Here is a 25,099-nt window from a genome sequence, read left to right as displayed (position 1 = left end):
CTCGTTGGCATTTGTAACCCCTGTCTGTAGCTGATGCGAACATCTTGCTAATAACACAGCGTGTTGCTGTTTGCCCCACTTCAGCCGAGATCGGCAATTGCCAAGAAGTGTTGCTGCTGGCCTGGTTGTGTAAACATGGGCTCCTCTCATCAAAACACCATGGATTTCTCATTTGCAGTGCCGAACGGCTGCACAAAGAGTCTTGATTGCTCTCAGTGTTGTCGTTGGTCTGGAAGGCTCACAGGCTGGCTCCCCGCCTGGGCTCGAGAGCAGGGCCTCCCAGGGCAGGTGGTGCTTCTGCCTCTCAGGGGCTCTTCTCAGAGGAGGCTCCGTTCGCTCCAGCAAAGGGTTCAGTCTGGGTGCCCTGGGACTCCTGTTGGCCTCTCATAGCTCGTTGCCTCGCTTGCTGGCAGCAATGATGCCCCAGGAGCATTGGGGAAGCACAAACTGAGCTGGAACATGGGACGATAACTCTGCCTTTCCTAAGGAATAAGGCAGCCCAGTCAAGGCGCCTGGGTGCTTTCCAGATCAACCCCTCCCACAGTGTCACAACGTATCTGCTAAGTGTGCTTCCGTACTTCCTGTGTTGTGACACCCCAGCAGTCGCTACACTGCCAGCAGGGGGCTGTTTACATTTTGGATGCCTTCGGGGCGGACTAAGTTTTTTGCTGCCCATAGGCAAAAGGCTTCTGCTGCCCTTTTACCTTAAACAAAAATGGTTTGCCTTTTCTTTAATAAGGTAAAAGGGCGGGGGGGGTTCTCCTCGCCCACTCCACCCTTGTTGCAGCCACTGCTGCCCACAGAGAAGGGCAGCAAAATTTGAGGAGGGGCAACATTTTCTGCTCCTCAAATTTTGCCGCCGTAGGCAAATGCCTGCTTTGCCTCTCCGTCAATCCACCGCTAGATGCCTTGTTTCGGATTTTATAGCTGCGATATAGTGCTATAACGTTGCATGTCTCTTGCAAAAAAGGAGCTGTGTTTTCCATAGTATATTCTGGGGGCCGTTTTCAATTCAATCCTGCCAAACTGAAGCATTTTACCACCGTTGGAAGGGTTAACCTGGAAAGCACCCTGCTGGTGCTGTGCAGAGCAACCAGCTGAAATAAACCTCCCCGGACCGGCAAGCTTGCAGTCTGAAAGATCACAGGGGGCAGAGGACAAGAGCAGGAGGGACGTGTGCGGTGGGGGGCATGGTTAGCAAGCAGCAGAGAGAGGAGAGGGGTGTGGATCCTTTGGCTTCTCCACCTTTGCCTTGTTCCGCTCAGCAGGGCCAGCGTCTCACTCCTGGGGTCTGTGCAGCCCCTGGCACACTTTTGGTGCTCAGGAACCATCACACTGTAGCAGCAGAAAAAACAGTCAACAGAAAAACCAGCGACATGTTGAGCGAAATCGAGGTCGATGCCTGCAGCATCTTAAAGCAACCATAAGCACGCCTGCTTGCAAGATGATACAGTTTGCATTATTCATTGCGCAGGTGGTGGGATGAAAGGCTCTGACACGAGCCGTTCATTTTTCATGGGCGACATGACACGCGAGACGTTGACATGCTGGCCAGGCGTTTCTCGGCTGCGTGATCGCTCAGTAGACATGGATGACTCCCCCCACACATGGAGTGGGTTCCCTAATCTTGTTAGGGAACCCTTTTGACTCCCTTGGGATTCCTGCAGCAATCTGGGGAAAGCAGGACTCTGCACGTTTGCTCCTCGAAGGAGCTCTCAAAACTTCTCTGCCCGGAGAATGTTTATCAAGCATCCTTTGCTTATCTGATGCCCGGCGCTCCCACCAGAACAGCCGTTCCATGGTCTCTCGGTCATTCTCCACATCTCTCCTTAAAACCTGCTTTCCCCATGACGGTCCAGCCTCCTTGCCCTCACCTCCTCCTGCAACTAAGCCCGAAGTATGACAGACTGACCTGCGCACTGTTCTGCTCCAGCTACCCTCATCTCCCTCTTCATCCCCTCACTCCCTCCATTGCCTCGCACACCAGGTTCTAGACTGGAGGCTCCTTGGGGCAGGGTCCTGTCTTCTTCTTCTTGTTACTGTATAAACCAGGGGTTCTCAACCTTGAGTCCTCAGAGGCTGTTGGACTACAGCTCCCATCATCCCCCAGCAGCAATGACCTTTGGACATTGAAGCTGAGGATGATGAATGTTGCAGTCCAGCAACATCTGGGGACCCGAGATTGAGAACCCCCGGTAGAAAGCTCTGTACTCATAAATGTGAGCATAATAAGACCTCAGAGGTGCATCTGGGTAATTTTGGAGCCTGGACCTAAAGGCTGTTGGAGCCCTCCCCCCACCCCAAGTTAAACATCCCCCTACACAGACACATGACACACACACCGAATTTTTAGGTTCTTAAGGGCACAAACAGCAACCGAACTCACAAGAAAGTAAGAATATTCATGCAAATGCACATTAGCAGAAACATTTGAACACGCAACTTAACATATCCCCATCCCACACATTCCTTCCCCCTCTGTCTCTCAAGCAGGGGTTCTGCTCACTGTCCAGTGCAGGTCGCAGTCATGCTCAGCCGCCCGGGATGGCACGGGCCAGCAGCACAGCAGCCACATCACCCGGGACAGACTAAAGAGGATTTGGGGCCCTGCAGGGGTGTGTGGAGGCCCTGGACCTTGGCCCAGAAGTCCAGGGGGAAGAGCACCTCTGTAAGACCTCGGCCGCCTTTGCACATAACAACAACAACAAGAAATATTTATAGACCGCTTTTCAACCAAAGTTTCCAAAGCGGTTTACATAGAGAAATCATAAATAAATAAGAAGGCTCCCTGTCTCCAAAGGGCTCACAATCTAGAAAGAAACATGATAGACACCAGCCACAGTCACTGGAGGGATGCTGTGCTGGGGGTGGAGAGGGCCAGTTACTCTCCCCCTGCTCAATAAAGAGAATCGCCACGTTAAAAGGTGCCTCTTTGCCCAGTTAGCCAGGGAGGAACTGGCTCTGTCAACTTCCTCCTTTGCATGAAGGACAGTCGCGGTGTGAAGGAGAGAGGGAGGAGATTCCTGCCCGTCATTCTGGTTGGACACAGCAGCAGAATCCGGATGACATGATGCTGCTCCTGGACCTGAGGTTTTGGCGGCAAAGCTCAAGTGGAACCCAAGGTTCAGATTCAGGTTGGGGGTCGAAAACCTGGGGTCGCTTTTGTGACGAAACCATGGGCTCATGCGTTTGGACGCCCACATACCTGAACCTCTGGCATGGATGCCTCTGTTGTGGCGTTGTGTCAGAAGGTGGCACTAGTGTTACTGCTGACAGGGAAAGCCCAAAGGGTGCTTTCCAGATTACACCCTGCAATGGGGTCACGTCGTCATGTGTGCTTCCACACTTCCTGCGTTGTGACACCGCAGTCCCTACACAGACAGCAGGGTGCTGTTCACATTGCCGATGCCTAGTTTCGAATTTCATCGCTGCGATTTAGTGCTATGACGTCGTGTAGCCAGTGTAAAGAAGTTGCTGTTTTTTCCGGTTGTTCGTTTCCGCGAGACTGCTCCCCCTGCTGGTTATGTTTTGAATGCGATTTGCCTGAACGGAAGCATTTTTCTGCTGTTGAGCAGCTAGCCTGGAAAGCACCCAGGTGAGTGTTCAAGCAGAAGGCTTTGCAGACAGAAAGGCTTTTTTTCAGTCTCGGGTTTCAGGTGACAAGGCTGTGTCCCTGGAGAGCTTCGTATGGATACCCAAACGTTAAAGAAAAAGGCCTGCCTTCGTATATGGGGGAGGTCTGGATGGTAACATAATCCCCAGATCAGTAGCGGCTCACCCTAACGAGCCAGGGAGGTGCCAACGAGGCTCGGGTGGCCCTCCTGTCTCTGCCCGCCCTGCCCGAGAGCAGTGCTGCCTGCAGGCTGGCTGTCCAGCTCTACCTGATGAATGGCCAGCACAATGGTAGAGCAGCTCGGCTCTTGGGCAGGGCAGCAGAGAGAGGAGCAACTTGGGATGAGCCGCTGCTGCCACATATGTGCCATTCCTTGCCTTCGAAATGCCAGGTGGAGTGGACCGACAGGACTGGTTCACAGGAGTCGAGTCAAGCTGGTGGGAAAGGAAGCAGCCCTGCTCAGCCCCTGCAGACGGGCACCCCTTGTTCGGATGCTGGACCAGTGTGGCTCCTACCTGTGAGGGTGAGAGGAGTCCCTGCCAGCTCATCTCCTCTTGGTGATGGTGCAGGGCTGCAGGGACAAGCAGGGACGCAGTCCGGGCACTTTCCCCCCTCCAGGGTCTCAGCAGGGATGCAAAGTCCTTGGCTTTCGACATGGGAATAGTGTGCTGCTCTTGCTACTCCAAGTGCTTATTGCTGTTCTTCCAGCCTTAGGAACAGAGAAAGCTGCCGTAACTGAGTCAGACCCTCGGTCCAGCTAGCTCAGGAGTGTTGGCACTGACTGGCAGCGGCTCTCCAAGATGCCAGGCAAGGGTCCTTCCCAGGCCTTCCTGGAGATGCTGCCAGGATTTGACTTGGGCAAGTCCTATGGTGGACCAGTGTCAGGACACCCAAAAATGAATGGCAGGGAATGCCCACCGAAATGCCCTGGATCCTTCCAAATGGCCATAGGAATGCATGGAATTTCCAAAGGGCCATTCAGAAATTCCATGCATTCTTAGGGCCCTTTGGAAAGAATGAGAGCCTTTCAGAGGGCATGCTTGCCTTGTCATTCCATTCTAGTACATTCCCTAGCATTTATATGATCCTTCTTGTAACAGACCCCCTCCCCATTTTTTGCGTCTCTCTGATTGAGGGGTGTGGGGTGGGCATGGCTGTGCTCAGGGTGGGTATGGGGGCTGTCACGGAGGGCACCTGCACATCTGGATTTGTGACTGCAGCACTGATCCTTGGTTCTCTGACCGCCATGGCTGTCTTGGAGCATAATTTGCCACGTACCCCACAGGTGGTGCTGTTCACCCAAGTACACCCTCCCCATCGGCTTATGCTCCGCGATCGCTCCGAACTCCCACCTGAGCCGAAATCTGTGGCACCATTTGGGCTGCCTCCTTCCTTCCCTGGGAGTGGGGGCGGTGTCCGGATTACGCACGCCGAGTGTACTTGGCTCTTGAACGGAGCTTCAGCTACAACTACGCCTGCAAAAAGAGAGCAGCCGCTGTGGGTATTTATGCCTGGAAGCAGATAGCCAGCATCTGAACAAACCTTATGCTGGCCAGGGTGATGTCATTGCACAGAGGCAGGAAATGAAAGGGGCGAGAGATTTAGGAGTCTCCTGGCGTTGCTGCAAAGTGGATTCCAGCCGGAGCAGGTACAGAAACCTCTGAAGCAAACTGGAGTATAAGGGCCAGGGCAAGGCAGGGCAGCTGCGCTCTCTCTCTAGACTGGGCCGCGTAGGAGTGGAGATCTGGGGCCAGCTTCACGGCTGGGCAGCTTTTTCTCAGAACACATAGGAAACTGCCTTCTACCGAGTCAGACCCTTGGTCCATCTAACTCAGTATTGTCTTCCCAGACTGGCAGCGGCGTCTCCAAGGTTGCAGGCAGGAGTCTCTCTCAGCCCTACCTGGAGATGCTCCCAGGGAGGGAACTTGGAACCTTCTGCATGTGGGCATCCAGGTACTTTCCCCCAGAGCGGCCCCACACCCTAAGGGGAATATCTTGCAGTGCTCACACATGTAGTCTCCCATTCGAATGCAGACCAGGGTGGACCCTGCTTAGCCAAGGCAACAATCCATGCTTGCTACCACAAGACCACCTCTCCTCTCCCCTTTTAGAGTCTTTGCTCTCTGGGCAGTGTCTCTCTTTCAGCCTAACCCACCTCACAGGGTTGTTGTGAGGATCAAAGGGTGTGTGTGTCCCTGTCTATTCTACCCTGAGTTCCTTGGAGGAAGGGTGGAATATATACATATATCTTCCATGTATGTATAGGAACAATTCTTATGTATATGAATAATAAAAGCTATTCTATCCATAGGAAGTGTTTAGAATAGGGGCTCTGAACCCTGCCCCCCCAGATGTTATTGGACTACAATTCCCATCATCCCTGCCCACATTGGCTGAAGCGGGTGGGTCCAGCAACATCTGGGACCCAAGGTTGAGTTCCCCTGGTTGAGAACGGGTGTCAAGCAGAGATATTGATGCTCCTGTGGAATGATCTGCGGCAGATCCCCTCTCCTCTGCAAATGAAGCTGCTGTATCCTAAGCTGGACCTTTGGCTTATCTTGCCCAGGACTGCCTACTCAGGCTGGCAGCAGCACTGCAGGATCAGAGGCAGGGCTCGTTTGCTTCCCTGCCGCCTGTGGCCCTTCTGCATGCAGAGCATGTTCCCTGCCTCTGAGCAATGGTCACTGTTGCCACGTACATTGTGCTGTATGAGCGTACAGGTGCCTGTACACTTGTACACGTGATTCTGCGAATGACTGTACCTGCGTTCAAGTTAAATGTGTACCCAAATTTAGGGTACAGGTAGGAAGTATTCTTCTGTACCTGCGTTCAACATACAGATCTGTACCTGTGTACACTGCACACTCATTGTACAAGTATTGCAGGGCACCAGGGACAGTTCACCCTCCACTTCGGGGGGACGGTGTGTCAGGGCGTCTGGCCATTCCCACTCTGAAGTCAACCTTGGTCGCCGCTGCTGCCTAAGATTCCTGCCCGGCGGAGCTGCAGGCGGCGGCTTCATGGCCTCTGTGAGTGCCCTCCCCAGTTATCTCTGGCGGAGCGACTTCTGCAGCTGCCAGAGAGCGATACGGGGGCCGTGTCCCGAGGCGGGCAGGGAGAGAAAGAGGCGGTTTTAATTAGCGGCGGCATTGTTCCTGCTGACTCCGGCTTGCAGGGCAGGGCAGAATTACTTCTGACACAGCGTCCACATATTGATGTCGCAGCTGACGGAGGCTCTTGGAGAGCAGAACGGCCTTCTTGTTAATTGCTGACAGAGGAGGGCTGCCAAGGGGGAAATCTTAGAGAGAGAGCCGGCGGGTACACACACACACACACACACACACACACACACACACACACACACACACTCTCACTCATAGGAAGCTAGGAACATAGGCAGCTGCCTTCTACAGTGTCTAAGAGGCCTGTGGTTTTCTTTGGCAGAATACAGGCGGGGTTGACCGTTGCCTCCTCCCATGCAGTATATGAGATGAGGCCTTTCAGCATCTTCCTATATCGCTGCTGCCCGATAGAGGTGTTTCCCATAGTCTGGGAAACAGACCAGCAGGGATTCGAACCGGCAACCTCTGGCTTGGTAGTCAAGTCCTTTCCCCGCTGGCAGACTCCCTATCTGGAGATGCCAGGGAGGGAACTGGGAACCTTCAGCATGCAAGCCGCAGGCGCTCTCCTTCCCCAGAGCAATGGCCCCATCCCTGAGGTGAATACCTCGCCTCACTCACACACGTAAGACAGGGTGGACTCACTGCAGCTCGTGCTGTGCTTATGCATCTCCCTCTTCATAAGTTCAGGGTGTTGGCCTCTGCTCTTGGGCTGTACTTAAGCACCATATTTACCTGAATCCAAAGACCCATTCATACATTATGCTCAGCACATGAACGAGTGTACATGTACACAGGCACATCCATTGAAATGCATGCTTCCCATCTGTACCCTGCCTTTGGAGGAGGGGGTGTATCCAGCATCACTTGGAAAATGAGCACAGGTACAGTCACTCACACAAATGTGTACAAGTGTATAGATGCCTGCACACTTGTACAACATAATGTCTGAACTGGGTTCGTCAAGGTTTTTTCCAGGTTCTTTGGTGTTAGAAATTGGGTGGTCATCTTAAATTCAAGACCCCTCTCCCTTCTGAGTAACAATGTCTTTTAAGAGGTCTGAGAGCGACTTCACTCAGAACTGGGCTGCACTGCTGGGAGCGCCAGACCCGATCCGGAGTTTAGAGGAGCCACAGCTGCCACCAGTGGTAAGGTGCCCTCTCCCTGCCCGCCCCCAGCCACCATTAGAAGTATTTTGACAGCAGGGTTCGCCTCTTTGCTTGTAAAGGGGAATCCTCACCGGTTTCCCCTTTGCAAGCATATCCCTCGAACTAAATCGAAACCCTTTCCAATCCAGTCCAACTTTCGAACCAAACCAGTTCAACTCAAAGCGGCTTGCATACCAGTGATCTGGTTCATATCCAGCTCGAATTTGAACCAGACCACCAGAATCGGTTCTGTGCACAACCATATGCCTATGTTTCTAAGATGATGCCAGAGAGATGAAGGGTGTTGGATGCCTTTACCAAGTTCAGGAGGGAGCCGAGCCTTCAAGATCCTCACAGCTCTCCCTGCTTGCCTCCTAGGCTCATTGGGACATTCCGGATGGTCCTGCAGAAGGTGGTGGAGGAAGGGCAGTTGCAAGTGACGGATACCTTAATAGACGACAACAATGCCGCCATCCGGGTAAGTCTTGCATCTGCCGGCACTGCATGGTTCTCAAGACGAACACAGCACATGTGCTTAAAAAAAAACCCCAAACACCACCTGGGTTGTAGGTAGAGCCACAATGAAGGAGATTCTGCACGGACAGAATCCAGAAGATTGCTTAACTGCTGTAAGCCAACTTTGTGAGTGTCAGGATTTGGAGACCAACAGCAGGACACACATCAGTTCCTGGAGCCGGTGGCTGACAGAGCTCCGGGGAGGCAGTGAGGTGAGATCCACAAAGTGCCTGTAGGGAGCAGGGTAGTGCCTCCGAGCGTCTCCTTCATCCAACACCTCTAGAGCACCTACTTCGTTCAACCTGTTGCTCAGATCGAGGAACTAAGCCTGAAGCAAGTTAGAAAGGGGCCCTCCAAGCCCCTGTTGACGCCCCAGTTCCCTTGGGCTGATAAGCTGCAATACCCTCTCTGGCCATTACTTGGGTGGCGCTGCAGTGCAGCAAAAACCAGACCAGTAGTGCCCTCTGCTGAGAGCTACTCTGATGGTGCAAGGAGGAAGGGGCTGGGCTGGCTGCTGGAGACCCTACTTTGAGACACATGCGTACGTGCTGTTTTCAACATGTAGAAAGTTGTTGTATGACTCAAACTTCAGTTCCTTTTCCAGGCACACACAAATGGGTAAACTGGTGGTGTTTCCTGCTGTTTGTGGGTTTAATTAATGAATCCATTATATTTTACCTTGCCATTTGTCAAAGAAGCTCAGAGGGATATGTAGGGCATGGCCCCCTTTGTCCTCACAGTAAACCTGTGAGATTTGACAGGCAGGCTGAGAGAGAGAGTCGGCTCGTTCACATGACCTCCAGTGGGAAAGGAGAGTTCCCCAGCCTGGGAAGTGTTGGGGCGTGCTCCCCATTGGCAGTCGTGGGTTTGCAAAGATCGAGGTGAGAGGCAGGGAGAGTGATCGGGTGCGAGGTGGCCACTGGGTAGGATGCGCGTGCCCTACCCAGATCTCCCCTCCAACATTTGACTGAGGTTGGAGGAAAAGCTGTCCTACCCTGCAGCCGCTTCACACACGGTCCCTCTCCCTGCCTCCTGCCTTGTTGTTTGCAAGCACACGGCTGGAAGGCAGGAGCAGAACAGGGCTATGTAGCAGAGTGGTGTCTTGAACCCAGGTCTCTGTGGCCCAAGGCCAACAGGCTTTTCTAAGTCACACTGAGGGCTAGTCGCTTTGGTTGAACAACAACCCTTGTGGTTCTTTGCCAAAAGACTGGACGTGTGGGGTCTGGCAGCTTTTCCCACGTTTCCAGGCTAGAGATGCTTTTGCTCAGCATATACTGGACTCCCCTATGCAGTAACCATGGCAACCACACACAAGTTAGCAAGATTCCTTTCGGCTTTGCCTGTTTGTGCTGCAGCGGAGGTGAGGCGAGTGAGTAGCAGTTTGGGTAGAGGAGAAGAACAGAAAAAGACCCCTGCAGGGTCCACGCAAAGGTCCATCTAGGCGTCCTTCCATCCGTGGACAGTCGGACGGCTCTGGAAAGCCCACAAGCAGGGCCTGAATTCCCTTGTTGCTCCCAAGAACTGATATTCAGGTGTAGACTGCCTCGGAACATAGCTGTTCCATTTAGCTGTCATGGCTAAATGGAAACTGCGTGTTGTATTTTTAGATTGCTTTTCTGCTTAAAAAGTATGAGCAGCGACAGTAATAATGTGGCAGCTGTGCACATGGCGCTTTACAAAGTATGAGAGGACACAGGTCCCTGCCCTGAGGAGCTTACAATCCTGAGAACGGCGCAAGGGAGATGACAGAGGGAGGGGAGGCAGGCTTGATAGATCCGTCATCCTCCATGGATTTGTCTGCTTTCCCATTTGAGATGTTTTGGTTATTAAACTTTTGGAATGGCTTTTGAAAAAAGGCCGTCAGAGGAGCCTGCTGCAGGCGTCCCCAAACTGCGGCCCTCCCGATGTTGCTGAACGACAACTCCCAGCATCCCGAGCCACAATTTACTGTGGCTGGGTATGCTGGGGGTTGTCGTTCAGCAACATCTGGAGGGCTGCAGTTTGGGGACGCCTGGCCTGTTGGATCAGACCAAGGAAGGTCTCTCTGGCCCCAGCCTCTCACCTTCCCGAGTCCAGGGGAGAAAATGCCCAAGAGACAGGAGGCCCCAGGGGGCTTCTGCATCTCGGAATCCTTGGCTGCCTTCCACATGTTTTGCTTTCGTGCCAGCTTAACTGTGAAGGCTTTTCCCCAAAGGATCCTGGGAATTACAGCAAGGGTGCAGATACCGCAACGGCAACGACAAGTATGAATATCCCGCCCTTCAATGAAAGTTCTCAAAGTGGTTTACATAGATATAAATCAATACATAAGATGGCACCCTGTCCCCAAAGGGCTCACAATCTACAAATAAACATCAAGGTAGACACCACCAACAGCTACTGGAGGGACGCTGAGCTGGGGTAATCCTCTGCTAGGAATCCTTAGCCCCCCACCCCAGCCACCAAACTTCAGGTCCCAGGCTTTCCTGGGGGGGGAGAGAAAAATGACTACTTAACTAGTTGGAGTGGATGGGATTGGTATTATAGGATCTAACCCTTTGGCCCCACCATGGTCCCAGTCAGGATCAGGCTCCTTGCAGCTGCTGTTTCCCCCAGGAGGGAAATGCCGATTGGTGCCAAAGGAAGCTTTCCTTCCAGGTCACATAGCAGCTGGTAGAGGGTAGAATTTAATTCAAGACCATGGTGGGCACAGAATATCAAAGCCCCCTTCCCAGCATAGTCCTAATCCTGACCAGACCCCTGTGGCTACTATTTAAGTTATAAGAACCAAGCGTATCAACCCCAGTCACAGGTTCAATGCTACATGTGGTTTGGCCCTTAACCTGAATGCCCAAGAAGAGGAGGAGGCAGATGCACGGCTCATGGGAAGGCATTCCGCAGCTCTGGGGCCACAGTCAAAAAGGCCCTGCTGCTCCAAAGGCCAGTCTCACTTCTGAGTATGTTGGAGCCCGGAACAGAACCTCCTTGACTCAATTTAAACGGTGGGGATCGAATCAAATCTGACATGGGTCAGCGGTGGCATTTTAGAAGAGTGTCCCAAACTGTTCTCTTGGGCAACTCTACATCTTAACACCCTAACCTCAGTCAGACATTACTACAGGACAGTAATACACCATCCAAAGCAGGAACGGAAGTCCCAACCCCGGCCTGTCCTGCCCCCTGGCCTGTCAGTCACCCCCCCACCCCAGTGCCATGGGAGGGGGAGTGAGTGGGGATGGTTGGGGGGCAGAGAGCATGGCTTCCATTCCTGCTTGGGACGATGTACCCAGATACACTGGCTATTAGTAATAATGTCTGGATGAGGCTCAGCGGTCACTTGGCACTAAGATGTCTTTGTGATAATGCTCTTCCAGTTCCACGTTTATTTTCCTGGCTTGCTCCTGTTCATGCTGCTTTTTCAGCTTGGAGGTCATATTTGAACTCGTTCCTGTATGTTGTGGTAAACTGCCTTGAACTCCTTTCAGAGTGGAAGGCAGCATGCAAGCAGAGCAAGTAAATGCATCGGATGCTTTGCGCTGAGTTTGGATCTGGGCAATGAGGGAGCAGGTGCATGTGGCTGAGATACGCGTGGCTCAGCCATTGCAGCCAAAGGTGCAGCGTTTTACATCTGTTGCTACCTGCCCCTGGCCCTTGAGACCTGGCAGGGTATCACCCTATCCATCAAACGCTCAGTACGCCCGTGGTTTCTGTTTCAGACCAGTGTCACCATTGAGATTCGATACCAGGCCATGGACGGCACGGTTGGGGCTTGGAATGACGAGGAGTTCTTGGAGAGTCCCAATGCACGTCCGGAGGGCGACCCCTTTGAGACAGATGTCCTGCTTTCCAGCCACCAGCAGTCCCCCAGCAAGACCAGCGCAGCAGAGAAGGCTCTCCGCCTCCGCAGGTAACGCTTCAAAGGCCCATCGCAGCCTCCGGGATGCTCCTTTTTAATTGCAGCATTGGGGCCCGGCCCCCTCGGTTGGATGGTGGCCCGACATGGCTAGCTGGCTGCAGCTTTTCTTCCTTGTCTTGAAGAGCAAGTCCAAACAGGGTGGACACACAGCCTTGCACTGGCCGCAGGTTGCTGTCTTCCCCAATTACACCCGTGACCGTGGATTTAAGGAGTGTATTTGCCAACTTGTTACGGTACATGATCGTGTTTCCAGGATTGACCTGTTCGTGCAGAAAATAGCACAATCCCTCCCTGGGGAGCAAAACAGCCACTGCCTTTCTGCACATCCGTAGCTGCAGCCAAAGTCCCGGCTAAACATTCTACAGGCCATAGAAGGGATGGGGGGGGGGTGAGATATAGGGAGATGTGGGCTCCTGCCTTTGCTGGGCAACTGGAGGCATCGCCAAAGTCGATCAGTCTTTGGCTCGGAAGAATACGAACCTCAGGCCACTCACAGTGCTTGCCTCAAACATGAGGCTACAAGCCCTGGAGCTCTTCTCTAGCTTGGATTTTAACCGGAACTGGAGAGCCCAGCTCCGCCTTCCCTCACTCCTTTTCACCTCTTCTTACCCACTTAGCTTGCTGCTCTGTGGCTGCAGCTCTGGCTCCAGGGGGAGGAGAGAGCTCAACCCCCCCCCCCGCAAAAAACAACAACACAAAACTGGTGCTGAGGCTACTACAGCAGTGAGGCAGGGAATGGGGGTCCCTTCCTGGATCCCCTTCCTGGCCTCCTTCCTTCCAGGAGGCTCCCTGGGGAGGGATAGTTGATCGAATCCGGATCTGGTCCAGGCTAGCTCAGAAGAAACTGGGAGGGGAATAGCCCATTGCCTTCTGAGCCCATCCAAGGAGAACTGCGGGTGGAGTGCTGTCCCCCTCCCCGAAGGCCACCGGGGAGCAATTTCCCAACCACCTCATGATCTGCTGAGAGTTGAGGACCATGTGCTGAGGTTGCCTAGCAACCACGGGCAGCATTGTTCCCTCCTCGCTTTCCTGGGGTCCCGGGGGGGGGCAGTTCAGAAGGCACAGCCGCAGCAGGTGAGGGCCTTTCAGTGGAGCCTTTGGCCCTGCAGCATCCTGAAAGGTTTGGGGAGGGACCCAGTGACCCACTCCTTCAGATGGTGGTCTTTGTTTGTGGAAGTCTTTGGGGATGGCCCCTTGGGCAGCTGCTCGTATGCCTGGGACATCCTGGTGAGCAGAAAGTGGCTCACCTTCATCAAATCAGCCCGTATGTCTAGAAGACAGCTCTGGGCGGGCTTTGATTGGTGGATCTGAGGTGCTTGAATGCTTATTGCTTGCTCTCAGAGCAACTGATCCTCCTCCAGATACTACGGTTTCTGTTGCACTCACACACCGTAACAATGTCCTATCTATCCCGCGTTCTGCTCTCGCATATAATGGTTCTTGGAGTGGCTACTCCAGATTCTCTTGGAGCACCAACATGGTCAGATGGTTGGAGGCCATGGTTGGAGGCCAGGAGTCCGGCTTCTTTAAGGGTTGCTTAGGTAGAAGGCGGCGTTTCTGCCACTGCGGCCTTTCTCTGCTCTCTGAATGGCAAGCAGCACACATGGAGAGATGGGTGCCTTCTTCCTCTGTACAACAGGCAAAAGTGCAGGGATGTTCTGTCCCCCTTTTCCTCTGATTGCTGTAGTGAGTGTGGAAGCAGAAGCAGCACTAGCCCCACGGGCGCCTGAAGTGGGGAGGAGGGCAATACCCCCCCCCCACACACAGTGCAGCCAAGGTTCCCCCAACACCAGTCTCTCTCACTCACTCTCCTTCTACTCCTCTGCCCAGTCCATTGCATTTACTTGTATTTACACACACACACACACACACACACACACACCCCTATACACACCTCCACACCTCCACATTAGAAGCTGCCAAATGCCATTGTTGCTGGAGATTGCAGGCACGGGTCTCTCTCAGCCCTATCTTGGAGACGCCAGGGAGGGGAGGGAACTTGGGACCTTCCACATGCAAGCAGGTGGATCCAGGGCAGATCTTCCCAGGGTGGATCTATCCCCAAAGAGGAATCTCTGGCAGTGCTCACATGTAGTCTCCCATCCATATGCAAACCAGGGCAGACCCTGCTTAGCAAAGGGGACCATTCATGCTGGCCACCACAAGATTAGCTGCCCTTCCACTCCACTCCACCCCACCCCATCATGCTCACCCGTTTTCCGCTTTCTACCACACCCAACAGTCTGCAAGCTGGAACCGCCCTCACTCTCTTCCATACACCACCTCTGTTGAGTGAGGAGGCCCATATGAGTAGGCCAGTGAGTAGGATGCTGGCTTAGAGCATTTCCATGGAGACAGTCTAGCCAGCGCTCTACTGACCCAGTCCACACCCTTCTGCTCTCTTCACCAGAACGGAGGCAGAGGAAGAGGGCCAGCTTGAAGGGCACTGCTTCGCCAAGAGTTATACCATGTTGGTGGGTGGTAGGAGGAGGCTAGAGAGGCAGTGGGGGGGACATTGGGCTGCCCCGCTGGTGCCCTGCTAATCAGCTTCTGTAGGCAGCTGCCTCACCTCACCTGATGGAAAGCTCACCCCTGAGTGGAGGATGCTGTGTTTAGCAATGGACACTCTAGCCTGATCTTTCTGCCTTGGAGGACTCAACTTTTCCTCTTGTACTCTGGATGGGTCCACACTGTTCCTTTTACGCAAACTCTTTCAGGAGGCCCAAAGTTTGTAGTCCAGCCTCACTGGAAGGGTTCTTGGGAAGATGCACTCCCTGGGTTTGTCCAGGACAGCCACTTGTGGGGACAGAATGAATATGTCCAGCTGGCTCTGAGGACATGCCTGTGCAGCAGTGGGCTGACTCTCTGGCTTGTCTGCCCTCCTTGATCACAACTCATTCTCCATGGGGATGCATCCATCTAGATTTTGACTGCTTTGCAAGTTAAGCAACAAATCACCCGGCTTCTTATTGTGGGTCATGGAAAGATGGCCCTTGTGGGAAGCTGTCGGAGCAGCCGTAAATAGCCAATTTGCTCTATGGGCTGGGGCTGAAATGTCTAATTGGAGGCATAGATCAACATCCCAGATCAATACGTTATGACCCATGTTGCCGGACGGAAGCACAGCTCTAAGCTTTAATAGGCATCATGCAACTGTTTCAGCATGTCCCAGTGCTCCGCATTGAGGGGGTCAGATGTACCCTTTCGTTGTTCCCAGTTTAGAGGGTGGGGGGTCTGAAAGCAACTCTCCATCAGCGGGGGCGGGGGGGGGAGGGTTCTGCTTCTGGCTCAGGACTTGAGTCAGACTCCTGGCAGCATAAGGAACATGGCTTCACTGAAACAGGGACATTCCTGTCGGGGGGAAAAAGAGCATTTGGCTTCCCATGGGATGTTTGCGTGATTGCATCCAAAATGCCCAGAAAAGGCTCATCATGCTTACCTCCAATAACAGGGGAGCATAGCAAGCCCCCGAATCCGTCTCTGACTCAGATTAGGTTCTAAAGGATTCCCAGTTCACCCACTGCTCCCAGTCTGGAAAACCCCCTCCCCCTTCGCTTGAGAATCCCACTGACTGCAGCAGTGGCCGGGTCCTCAGGAGCCGGGGGCACAACACGAGGCACAGTTGCCTCTGCTTCCTGGCAGCTCCGGTGGCTCCTTTTTTTCTTCCCACCCTGCTGTTAAGGAGAGCCATGTGGCCTGCGAGCTGGTCATTCATCAGGTAGAGCTGCATCTCTGCCTGGTGAATGGCCGGCCTGTCGGCACCCCTACTCATGTGGGACAAGGGCTGCCCCCGAGCTGCCTCCTTTGGAGCCCCCCTTGGAGCCCCCCTGGCTCTTGAGGACCAGCTGCTAGCATGTGCCTTTGAACTCAACGCGATGGGCGTCTCAGCCAATGCGTGCAGGGCCGCTCTGCTGACGGGCTGGCTGGGCTGATGGAGCACCACCAGCTGGAGAGGGGGGCAGTGGCCATGTTTTCAAAGGAGTTTCAATGGATGTCAGCCCCAAAGGAATTCCAGAAAATCTCACTGATCATAACTTAAAGGTCTGCTTTAACGCTTGTGGTTATGTGGTAGCAATTGCCCAGTAGTACCCCTGTGGCACTCACATAGGGAGCTCATGAAACGAAAGGTGCAGGAAGCATCTTGGGTGATTCATCAACTCTAAGCAAAGGCCCAGGTAATCTGGGATCTGTAGACACCTGTAGGGGAGGGAGAGCAAGTATTTTCCTATCTCTGTGCCTAGAGAACAATTATGCTTCTTATCGTTCAGATTAGTTCTGGAGCCTCTCCAGTAGGAGTCTGTAGAACCGGTTCGAATCAAACCTGTTTTGATTCGAACTAGCCCAGTTCGACCAGTTTGAATGCCAACTGGACCAGCCCCCAAAAGAGGGGGGCCGGTCCAAGTTCAAACTGAACTGATCTGGCCCGGTTCGACCGGTTCAATTGCTTTGTTTGTAGAGGGAAATCTGGTAAGGATTCCCCTTAACAAGCAAAGAGGGGTTCCCTGTCTAAAATGTGGTTCAGAGTGGGGCGGGCGAGAGGGCACCTTACTGGCTGCCATGGTGGTGGCTGTTATTGTGGTTCCCCATGGGGATGGCTCTGCATCGTCATTGGTCTCTCTTGGCCCTGCTGGTGCCCCATCCCAAGCCCCGCAAGGCGGGCCAGCAGAGGCCAGATCTGGGCCGTCAACCAGCCCATGGTGCGGGGGGTGGGGAGCACTGGCGGGGCCGAGAGGGGCTGACAATGATGACATGGAACTACCCCCACCACCGCAGGGCAGTCGCCATCACAGCCACCACCACAGTCGGTAAGATGCCCTCTCGCACATCCACCTCCAAACCCCATTTTAGACAGAAATTCCCCCTTTGGTTGTCAAGCAAATCCTTACCAGATTCTGGTTTACAAGCAAGGCAATCAAACCGGTTCAACCCAGTTTGACAGCATGAACCGAACCACCGCTGGTTCTAATGAACCGGTTCGTGGAGAGGTGGTTCGGTTCAAATTCGGTTTTAATTCAGTTCGTATTTAAACCAAACTGCCTATGCCAGTTCCGTGCACACCCCTACTCTCCGGTGCAGCTCCAGGAACAATCATGGCTACTTATGCACTGTGTGCCCTCTAGTGGCCACCTGGTTTGTAAAAGAGAAAAAACAAACACACTGATGAATGAAGGCAGAAACACAGGATTGCCTTTGCAAAGGTGAAGTCCCAAAGTGGCACTTGCTGAGGTCAGTGAATTTGGAGTCGGGGGCCATCAGTAGGGGAGAGCTGGCAGGTGGGAGAAGGGCTTCGCTTCACCTTTCCTATGCCCACTGTATCTCCCTTCAAAATATCGCCCCCCCGCCCCCGGGCAAAACCCCCATGGCTCTAATTAGTTCTGGTCTCACAGCCTGTGTGTTTGAGGACGGGGAAGCTAAAAATGGCCTGTGGGTAGAATTACTGGGCAGGGCAGGGGCTTGACGATACGTAGGAACATAGGAAGCATACCGAGTCAGACCATGGTCCATCTAGTCTTACCAAGATAGCCTGTTTGTAGCACCTCTGCACCCGATTTGGATCTACAGGCACGTAGTTTCCGTTTTGTCTCTGGGAACTCATGGGAGCATGGGCTCACCATTTGCTTGCATGAAGCCAACTCAGGAGGGTATGCCACTTGGCTGATAGCATGGGAAAGGTAACTCCAGGTCAAGTCTAACTCGAGACTGTAAGAGGACTATTCCTCCGCTCTCCTCTCTGCATTAGCTTTCAAACTTATCACCTTTGCAGGAAGGAATAAGATAAGAGGTAACAGGCTCATCTCTCGAACAAGAAGTGTGAAAGGTCTCTCTCAGCCCCATCTGGAGAAGCTGCCAGGGATGGAGTCTGGGACTGTCTGCATGCAAAGCAGATGCTGTCTAGGGAATGTTCTAGAATGAATGGAGGGAATGCCCACTGATAAGCGCTGCTTCCTTCCAAAGGGCCATAGGCATGCACTGAATTTCCGAATTGCCATTTGGAAATTCAATACATTCCATGGCCATGTGGGAAAACGGACATTGGAACATCGGAAGCTGCCATATACTGAGTCAGACCACTGGTCCCTCTAGCTCAGTATTGTCTACCCAGACTGGCAGCGGCTTCTCCAAGGTGGCAGGCAGGAGTCTCTCTCAGCCCTATCTGGAGATGCTGCCAGGGAGGGAACGTGGAGCCTTCTACATGCAAGCAGGCCGGGGCTCTTCCTTCCCCACCCCGAGAATATCTCACTGTGCTCACATTTAGAGGCTGTTCTCACAAGCAGCCAAGAGCGGGCTAAGATCGCCAAGTCCACTCTTGGCTGCTCATGAGCCGCATCGGGAGGCAAGTGGCTGCTGCAGCCATGCCAGCGGCAAACCCGCCTGCAGAGCCCGCAGCTTAAACAGGGTTAGGGGAGCAAGCGTTCTCTTAGTCCTGTTTTGGGGGTCGTTTGCCAGGCCCGGGGCTGCAGACTGTGGGCTTCCAGCCGGTGCCGGGGGATACCTACAATGCATCGCACACTCATGTGGTGCATTATGGGAGTTCCAGGGTGGCAGAACAACATGTTCCAGCCCCTGGGCCTCCACGCTGCCAGAGGTAGTGGAGGCTGGGTTGTCTGGGTGCACAGTCTGCTGCAGGGAAGGGAAGGTGACGAAACCTCCCTCCCCACCTTTCCACCAGGCCCTTCTCCAAGATCGTGAGGAAGGGCTCCTAGTCTCCCTTCCAAATGCAAACCAGGGTGGGCCCTGTTTAGTCAAGGGGGCCATTCCTGCTTGCTCCCATAAGATCAGCCCCTTTGCCCTCTGCTTTTCTGCCTCAGGGTTCCGAGGGAGTCTTTGCTTTGGGACCCTGTGATGGCTTCAAGAGCCAAGTAAATGGCCACAGCAAGAGCGCGACAGGTTTTCTTGGGTTTTGTGTGGGTAAAGGGCAAGGGAAAGTTGTTCCCTCAAATTGGTGTCGCCTCCTGGCACCCACAGAGCCCTGTGGTTGTCTTTGGTGGAATACAGGAGGGGTTGACCATGGCCATCTCCCATGCAGTATGAGATGGTGCCTTTCTGCATCTTCTTATATCGTTGCTGCCCAATATAGGTGTTCCTCATAGGCTGGGAAACATACCAGCGGGGATTCAAACCAGCAACTTCTGACTCGTTGGTCAAGTCATTTCCCCGGTGCACCATTAGAGTGGGTCAGACTGTGCAAATCAAAACTCACCCCACCATCCTTCAACCTGTCCTTGGAACAGTTCACGAGCATGTGGTAAATAGTGATTTTTTAAAAACCGTGTGGAAACAGTTGCATGAGCCCACGTGGCCATCAACTTGGGTTGACAGCACCAAGAGTTGGCATCTGCACTGATGAATAAGCTTATGCTACCACCACCTAAGGCTGGGAAGTGGCAGTGGGTCTCCCAAAGAGTAATCCCTGTCATTTAGATGGGGGCTATAATTGCTGTTCCTGTTCCCAGCCCCCAATTCCTGCTCACTGGCTCAAATGAAACAATGAAAGCTACAGAGACTCAGTGCAATTCAGCTGCGAAAAAGCCAAATTCTGTGCTAGTAGGGATCGTTAGGAAGGGGGCGGATAATAAAAATGCTAATATTATAATGGCCTTGAACAAATCTATATTGCTGCCACATCTGCGTGTGCGAGTACTGCGTGCAGTTCTGGCCACTGTATCTTAAGAAGAATCTTTTAGAACTGGGGAAGGTGCAGAAGAGGGCAACCAAGATCATCAGGGGCCTAGAGAACCTTTCTTATGAGGCAAGGCTGTAACACCTGGGGCTTTTTAGTTTGGAAAAGAGGCAATTATGGGGAGACATGGTAGAGGTACATAAAATTATGCATGGAATAGAGAGAGTGGACAGAGAGAAATGTTTCACAGCACTAGAACCAGGGATCATCCCAACTATGAAACTAAAGGTCTGGAAATTTAGGACCAACAAGAGGATATAATGCATAATTATATAAGGAATTCTCTGCCATGGGCTAGTGGCCACTGGCTTGGGTTGCTTTAAAGGGGGCTTGGGCAAATTCATGGAGGACAGGTATCTCAATGGCTACTAATCTGGTGGCTACAGGCCACCTCCAGCCTCAGAGGCAAGATGCCTCTCAATCCCAGTGGCAGGGGAGCAACAGCAGGAGAGAGGGCATGCCCTCCGATCTTGCCTGTGGGCTTCTCGGAGGCATCTGGTGGGCCACTGTGTGAAACAGGATGCTGGATGAGATATTCCTTGGGCCTGATCCAGCTGGGCAGTTCTTATGTTCTTATGACTCATGTTCCCTGTCCTGCTGCTGATTCTTGCAGGCAGCAAGAGGATGAGATGTATTTCCACAGCGATGATGAACTTCTGGGCGAGGGGGACACCATCAGCCAGGGGTCTCTCAATGCCAGGTACAAGGCCCGGCGGCTGCTTCTGGTCCTCCTGTTTGGCTTGCTGTGCTGGAGACAAGGGCTGAGTTTTCACAACTTATGCTGTCAGGGAAGGCTCACCACTAAGTGAGAAATCCCTGCGGTCATTCTTGGGTTTTGTGTCCTCACCAATGCACACTCACGTGATGAAAGGAGAAATACAACTGCAGCGGGGGTGGGTGGGTGGGGGAGAATGTTTATCTGTGCATCTCACACAGAGGTGTGTTTATGACAGCATGGAACGATTTCCGGTATTTGCCACCTGATGGTGAGATTTCTCTGATCTGTGTAAACTCCTCCAAAGAGTGTGCAGTGTGGTGTGGTGTGATATAAAAGCATGTGAGTTTTTGCACTGTGGACAGAGGTGCTCTTATCCCTGGACTTTGGGGCAGAAGTCTAGGGCCTCCACACACGCACACCCCGGGGGCCCCCAAAACATCTTTTGTCTCTCCTGGGTTGTGTGATTTGTGCCCTCAAGAACCCAGGTGTTAAAAAACGATGCTTAACTTGCAGCAGTGGGGGGTGGGCCTCCAAAGGCCTTTAGGTCCCGCCTCCAAAATTACCTAGGTGCACCTCTGCCCGTGGACTCCAGCACTATAAAGCAGGGGTGTCAAACTCAATTGGCGGGTGGGCCGTATTTGATTCCAACGCACCCCCCCCCGGGGGCCCCACCAGCCGAGCACCGCTTCCCCTCTCACCCACTCATCTGGGGGAAGGAAGGTGCCTCTCGTGACCCTCTGTCTTGGTCTTCCTCCTCCCTCCCCCTTTCTCCCGCTCTCTCCCTGCCCCCCTCCTGCCTGCCTTCAGCCCCTCTTTCTTGGTCCTCCTTTCTTGCTTTGGTCTCCTCCTCCACCTCCTCCCACCCCTTCCTCTTGCTCGCCTCCTTCCTCTTCCTCCCTCCTCCTCTAGCTGCCTCCCTCGCCCTCCTCCATGGACTCAACCCTTCTGCCTCAATCCTCCATGCCCTGAAGAGCCACAAGGGGGCAGGAGGGAGGAGGAATTCCTTCTTCTGAGGGTGGGGTGGGGGTGGGAGAAAGGGGTGCTGGCAGTGCCGGCAGGTGGAAGAAACAAACAAAACCAACCAACCAACCAACAGGCGAGCCAGACAGCCACAGCAATGCTGTGGTGGATGGAGGGAAGAATTGCAGTGGCCAGGGTTGACGCACAACTGCTTACGTGGGGGGGGGGGGAGGGAGAAAAAGAAGCTCCGTGGGCTAGATGTGGCCCGTGGGCTGGCAGCTTGACAGCCCTGCTGCTGCATTAGAGTCTGGGAACAGTTAGGATGGGAGGAGAGTGGAGACCGAACTGTCTTGTTCCAAGAAGATCATTGGGTCGTGAGGCTTGAGGAGCCTTCTGGAGCTCCCACCCCCCACAAGCATTTGCTGATCATTGGGGGGCGGGGACCGGGGGCTGCTGTGCAGGGTCCCACCAGCCTCCAGAGGAACAGTGGGAGAAATCCACCAGGGATGCAGAAGACAAGTTATGCCTTGAGGCTGAAGGCTGTTGAAGTCCGCACTAGGAGATCACAAACCATCGGGGTGGGGGAGTTAATCCAGCATTTGAGACAGCCTGGCAGACAAGTTCACAGCAGTTAACTGGATGCATCTGGAAGAAAGCAAGCGTGGCTTGTCTTCTGCATCAAAGGTTCCTGCCTGGCTGCCTTCACTGGACGTTTTCAAACAGAGGCTGGACTGACACTGACGGCCATCTGCATCTGCCAGGGATGCTGCAGCCATTTCCTGCATAGACCAGAGCAGGGAGTTGACTAGAAGACCTCCCAGTTTCCTTCGGACTCTAACATCCTCCAAGTCTATCTCTGCAGACAATACAGACTGCCAGGCCAGCTGCTGTGTCCAAGCCTGAGTATGAAGACCAGAAAGCCTCACCGCCTTAGCCCTCCCTGTTCACACACCAGATCCAACCTATGTAGAAACCGTGTGCATTGAACAAATGGGCAGATCTGTAGGCACACACGTGGATCATGTTCAACACGTACAGCAGCAGCCTGTTTCTTATCTGAACGCTGCATTTGAATGGGGCTGTACCCAGGTTCACTTTTTAAATGAACATGTTACAGTCATTCACACAAAAACTTGTACATGTGTGTGAACACGTGTACATGCACACAATGTCATGTCCAAATAGGGCTGAAGTGTGGTGTCTTATACCCCATTTAGTAGGCATGTGCACTGGATATATGTGGATCTGATATTTAGAGGCACATATCAGATTCAAATTATCTGATAGGATCTCAGAAATATTGGGAAAACATAATTAAAAATACCAGCAAACCAGAAGACAGAATGGTGGCAGAAATTTAAAATGGCATCTACAATTTTTGGTGGTTCAAGAAATTCCCCTCCACCACACACACACCCTTTGCCATCTTCTGCCCTCGGCCTGCCTTCCCACCCATGCATTTTAAAGACTGTATTTCGGCAATTTAATTTGCTTACCAATGTAAAAAGCAAGTGGAAGATTCTCAAATGTGACACCACTTCCCCCGTGATTCTTGGATGTTATATCACTTTTCTACTACGATTCTTGGATGTGAGTACAATTTTGGGATTGCTTTTTAAAATGAATTAAAAACCAATGAATTGACAGATTTAATTTAAATTCAATCTAAATGAGCTCTCTGCCCAACCATTTTTTCCGGATGGTTTTTTGTCTACGGGGATTTTTTCAATATGTTTATCAGATTTCCTATTTAGACCTGAGTTCAAATCCCCATTCAGCCATGAAACTAGCTGGGTGACTCTGGGCCAGTCACTTCTCTCTCAGCCTAACCTACTTCACAGGGTTGTTGTGAAAGAGAAACTCAAGTATGTACACTGCTCTAGGCTCCTTGGAGGATGAGCGGAATATACATGTTAAAAAATAATATAAAATAATAAATAATAATAATTCCCCCCATGGCTACTTTGGGGGGGGGGAGGGGATGTAAAGAGATGGGAGAGTTGATAATTGTCTTGCCTGCTGCTCTTCTGGGATTCTTTTTCACAAGGAATTTCATCCTCCTTTGCATCTGGCCACTCTGCATGTCATAGTATTGAACCAAGAGGCAAATTCTGACCCAAATGAAAAGGCTTAAGATGCTCCAGCCAGGTACATTTTTTCTTGGAAGCAACACTCATGTGGGATTGCCTCCTACAGTTGCGTTTCACTAGAGTTGCCCCCCCCAAATTCCGGGTTTTACCTGGATTTTAAGCATCTCACCCAGCTTGCTTGGCCCACCTGGATTTTCCCGGATTTCAGCTTTCATTCTTTTTTTAAAAAAATTGAAAATTAAAAAAGCTAAGCTCCAGCCCTTGTAGAAGTGGAGTTATGGAGCAAACCCTGCCGCCCCTGTTCTGCTCAGAAATTATTTCCAACCCAATTTACATAATATGTAGATCAGGCACCCGGATCTGGGAAGCCAGACTATGGGAACCCTGGATTTTCACAGAGCCTGGACTTTGGGGTCTTCCCACTACTGCCTGCACAGTGAGAGGGTGGATTTCCTGCTGGCCTCTGGCCAGGGGCTCAGCAGCCGCCGCCACAGAGACGGAGCACGAGAATCCCTTTCTGCAAGGTGTGTGCACTAATGAACGCAGCTGCTGCCATGGCAACAGAGACCAGAAGGGCCCGTAAAGCTGCCCTCTTTCTCCATCTCCCCAACTGTGTTTCTTGTTTGATGTTTGTTTACAGCCGAGCTTTAAAGAGCCAAGTGGGGAGAAGAGAAGCCCGGGTTCTTTCTTTGTGTGTGTGCGTGACTGGCAATAATTTGGTTGGTTGGTTGGTTGGTTGATCCAGTTAGTTAAAGGTAAAGTAAAGTTGTGCCATCGAGTCGGTGTCGACTCCTGGTGCCCACAGAGCCCTGTGGTTGTCTTTGGTGGAATACAGGAGGGGTTGACCGTTGCCTCCTCCCACGCAGTATATGAGATGAGGCCTTTCAGCATCTTCCTATATCGCTGCTGCCTGATATAGGTGTTTCCCATAGTCTGGGAAACAGACCAGCGGGGATTTGAACTGGCAACCTCTGGCTTGCTAGTCAAGTCCTTTCCCCGCTGCGCCATTAGGTGGCTTCTGTTAGTCAGTCAGTCAACTTTCATTCATTCATTCATTACATTTATTACATTTATATCCCGCTCTTCCTTCAGGGAGCCCAGAGCAGTGTACATGGTTACGTTTGTCATCACAACAACCCTGTGAGGTAGGTTAGGCTGAGAGATATGCGGCTGGCACAGAGCCACTGAGTGAGTTTCGTGGCTGAATGGGGATTTGAATTCAGGTCTCACTAGTCCTAGTCCAACACTCTAACCGCTGCACCACACTGGCTATATACCACCCATTCTGAAGTGGCTCAGATCAGTTTACATTAAAATAAAAAGCACAAAATCAAAAACACATAATAAAACAATTAAAAT

At 52.5% G+C, this 25,099-nt stretch overlaps 1 protein-coding gene across 17 annotated transcripts in view; it reads left to right on the top strand.

Annotated features, from left to right (window-relative positions):
- The window catches only part of OTOF (otoferlin), a 231,503-nt gene that overhangs the window by 87,043 nt on the left and 119,361 nt on the right, over positions 1-25,099 (top strand). For 15 of the 17 annotated variants that reach the window (XM_053249912.1, XM_053249855.1, XM_053249883.1 and 12 more), the window contains exons 4-5: positions 8,259-8,358; positions 12,092-12,282. In XM_053249912.1, the coding sequence (XP_053105887.1) occupies positions 8,259-8,358; positions 12,092-12,282 (291 nt within the window). Of the gene's footprint in view, positions 1-8,258; positions 8,359-12,091; positions 12,283-20,587; positions 20,673-25,099 lie in introns of those variants that run through there. The other 2 variants (XM_053249961.1, XM_053249951.1) reach the window with 1 other exon arrangement.

Source organism: Hemicordylus capensis, chromosome 1 (assembly GCF_027244095.1).
Source record: "Hemicordylus capensis ecotype Gifberg chromosome 1, rHemCap1.1.pri, whole genome shotgun sequence".
NCBI classification, from domain to species: Eukaryota; Metazoa; Chordata; class Lepidosauria; order Squamata; family Cordylidae; genus Hemicordylus; species Hemicordylus capensis.
This window is presented reverse-complemented; position numbering and strand designations above follow the sequence as displayed.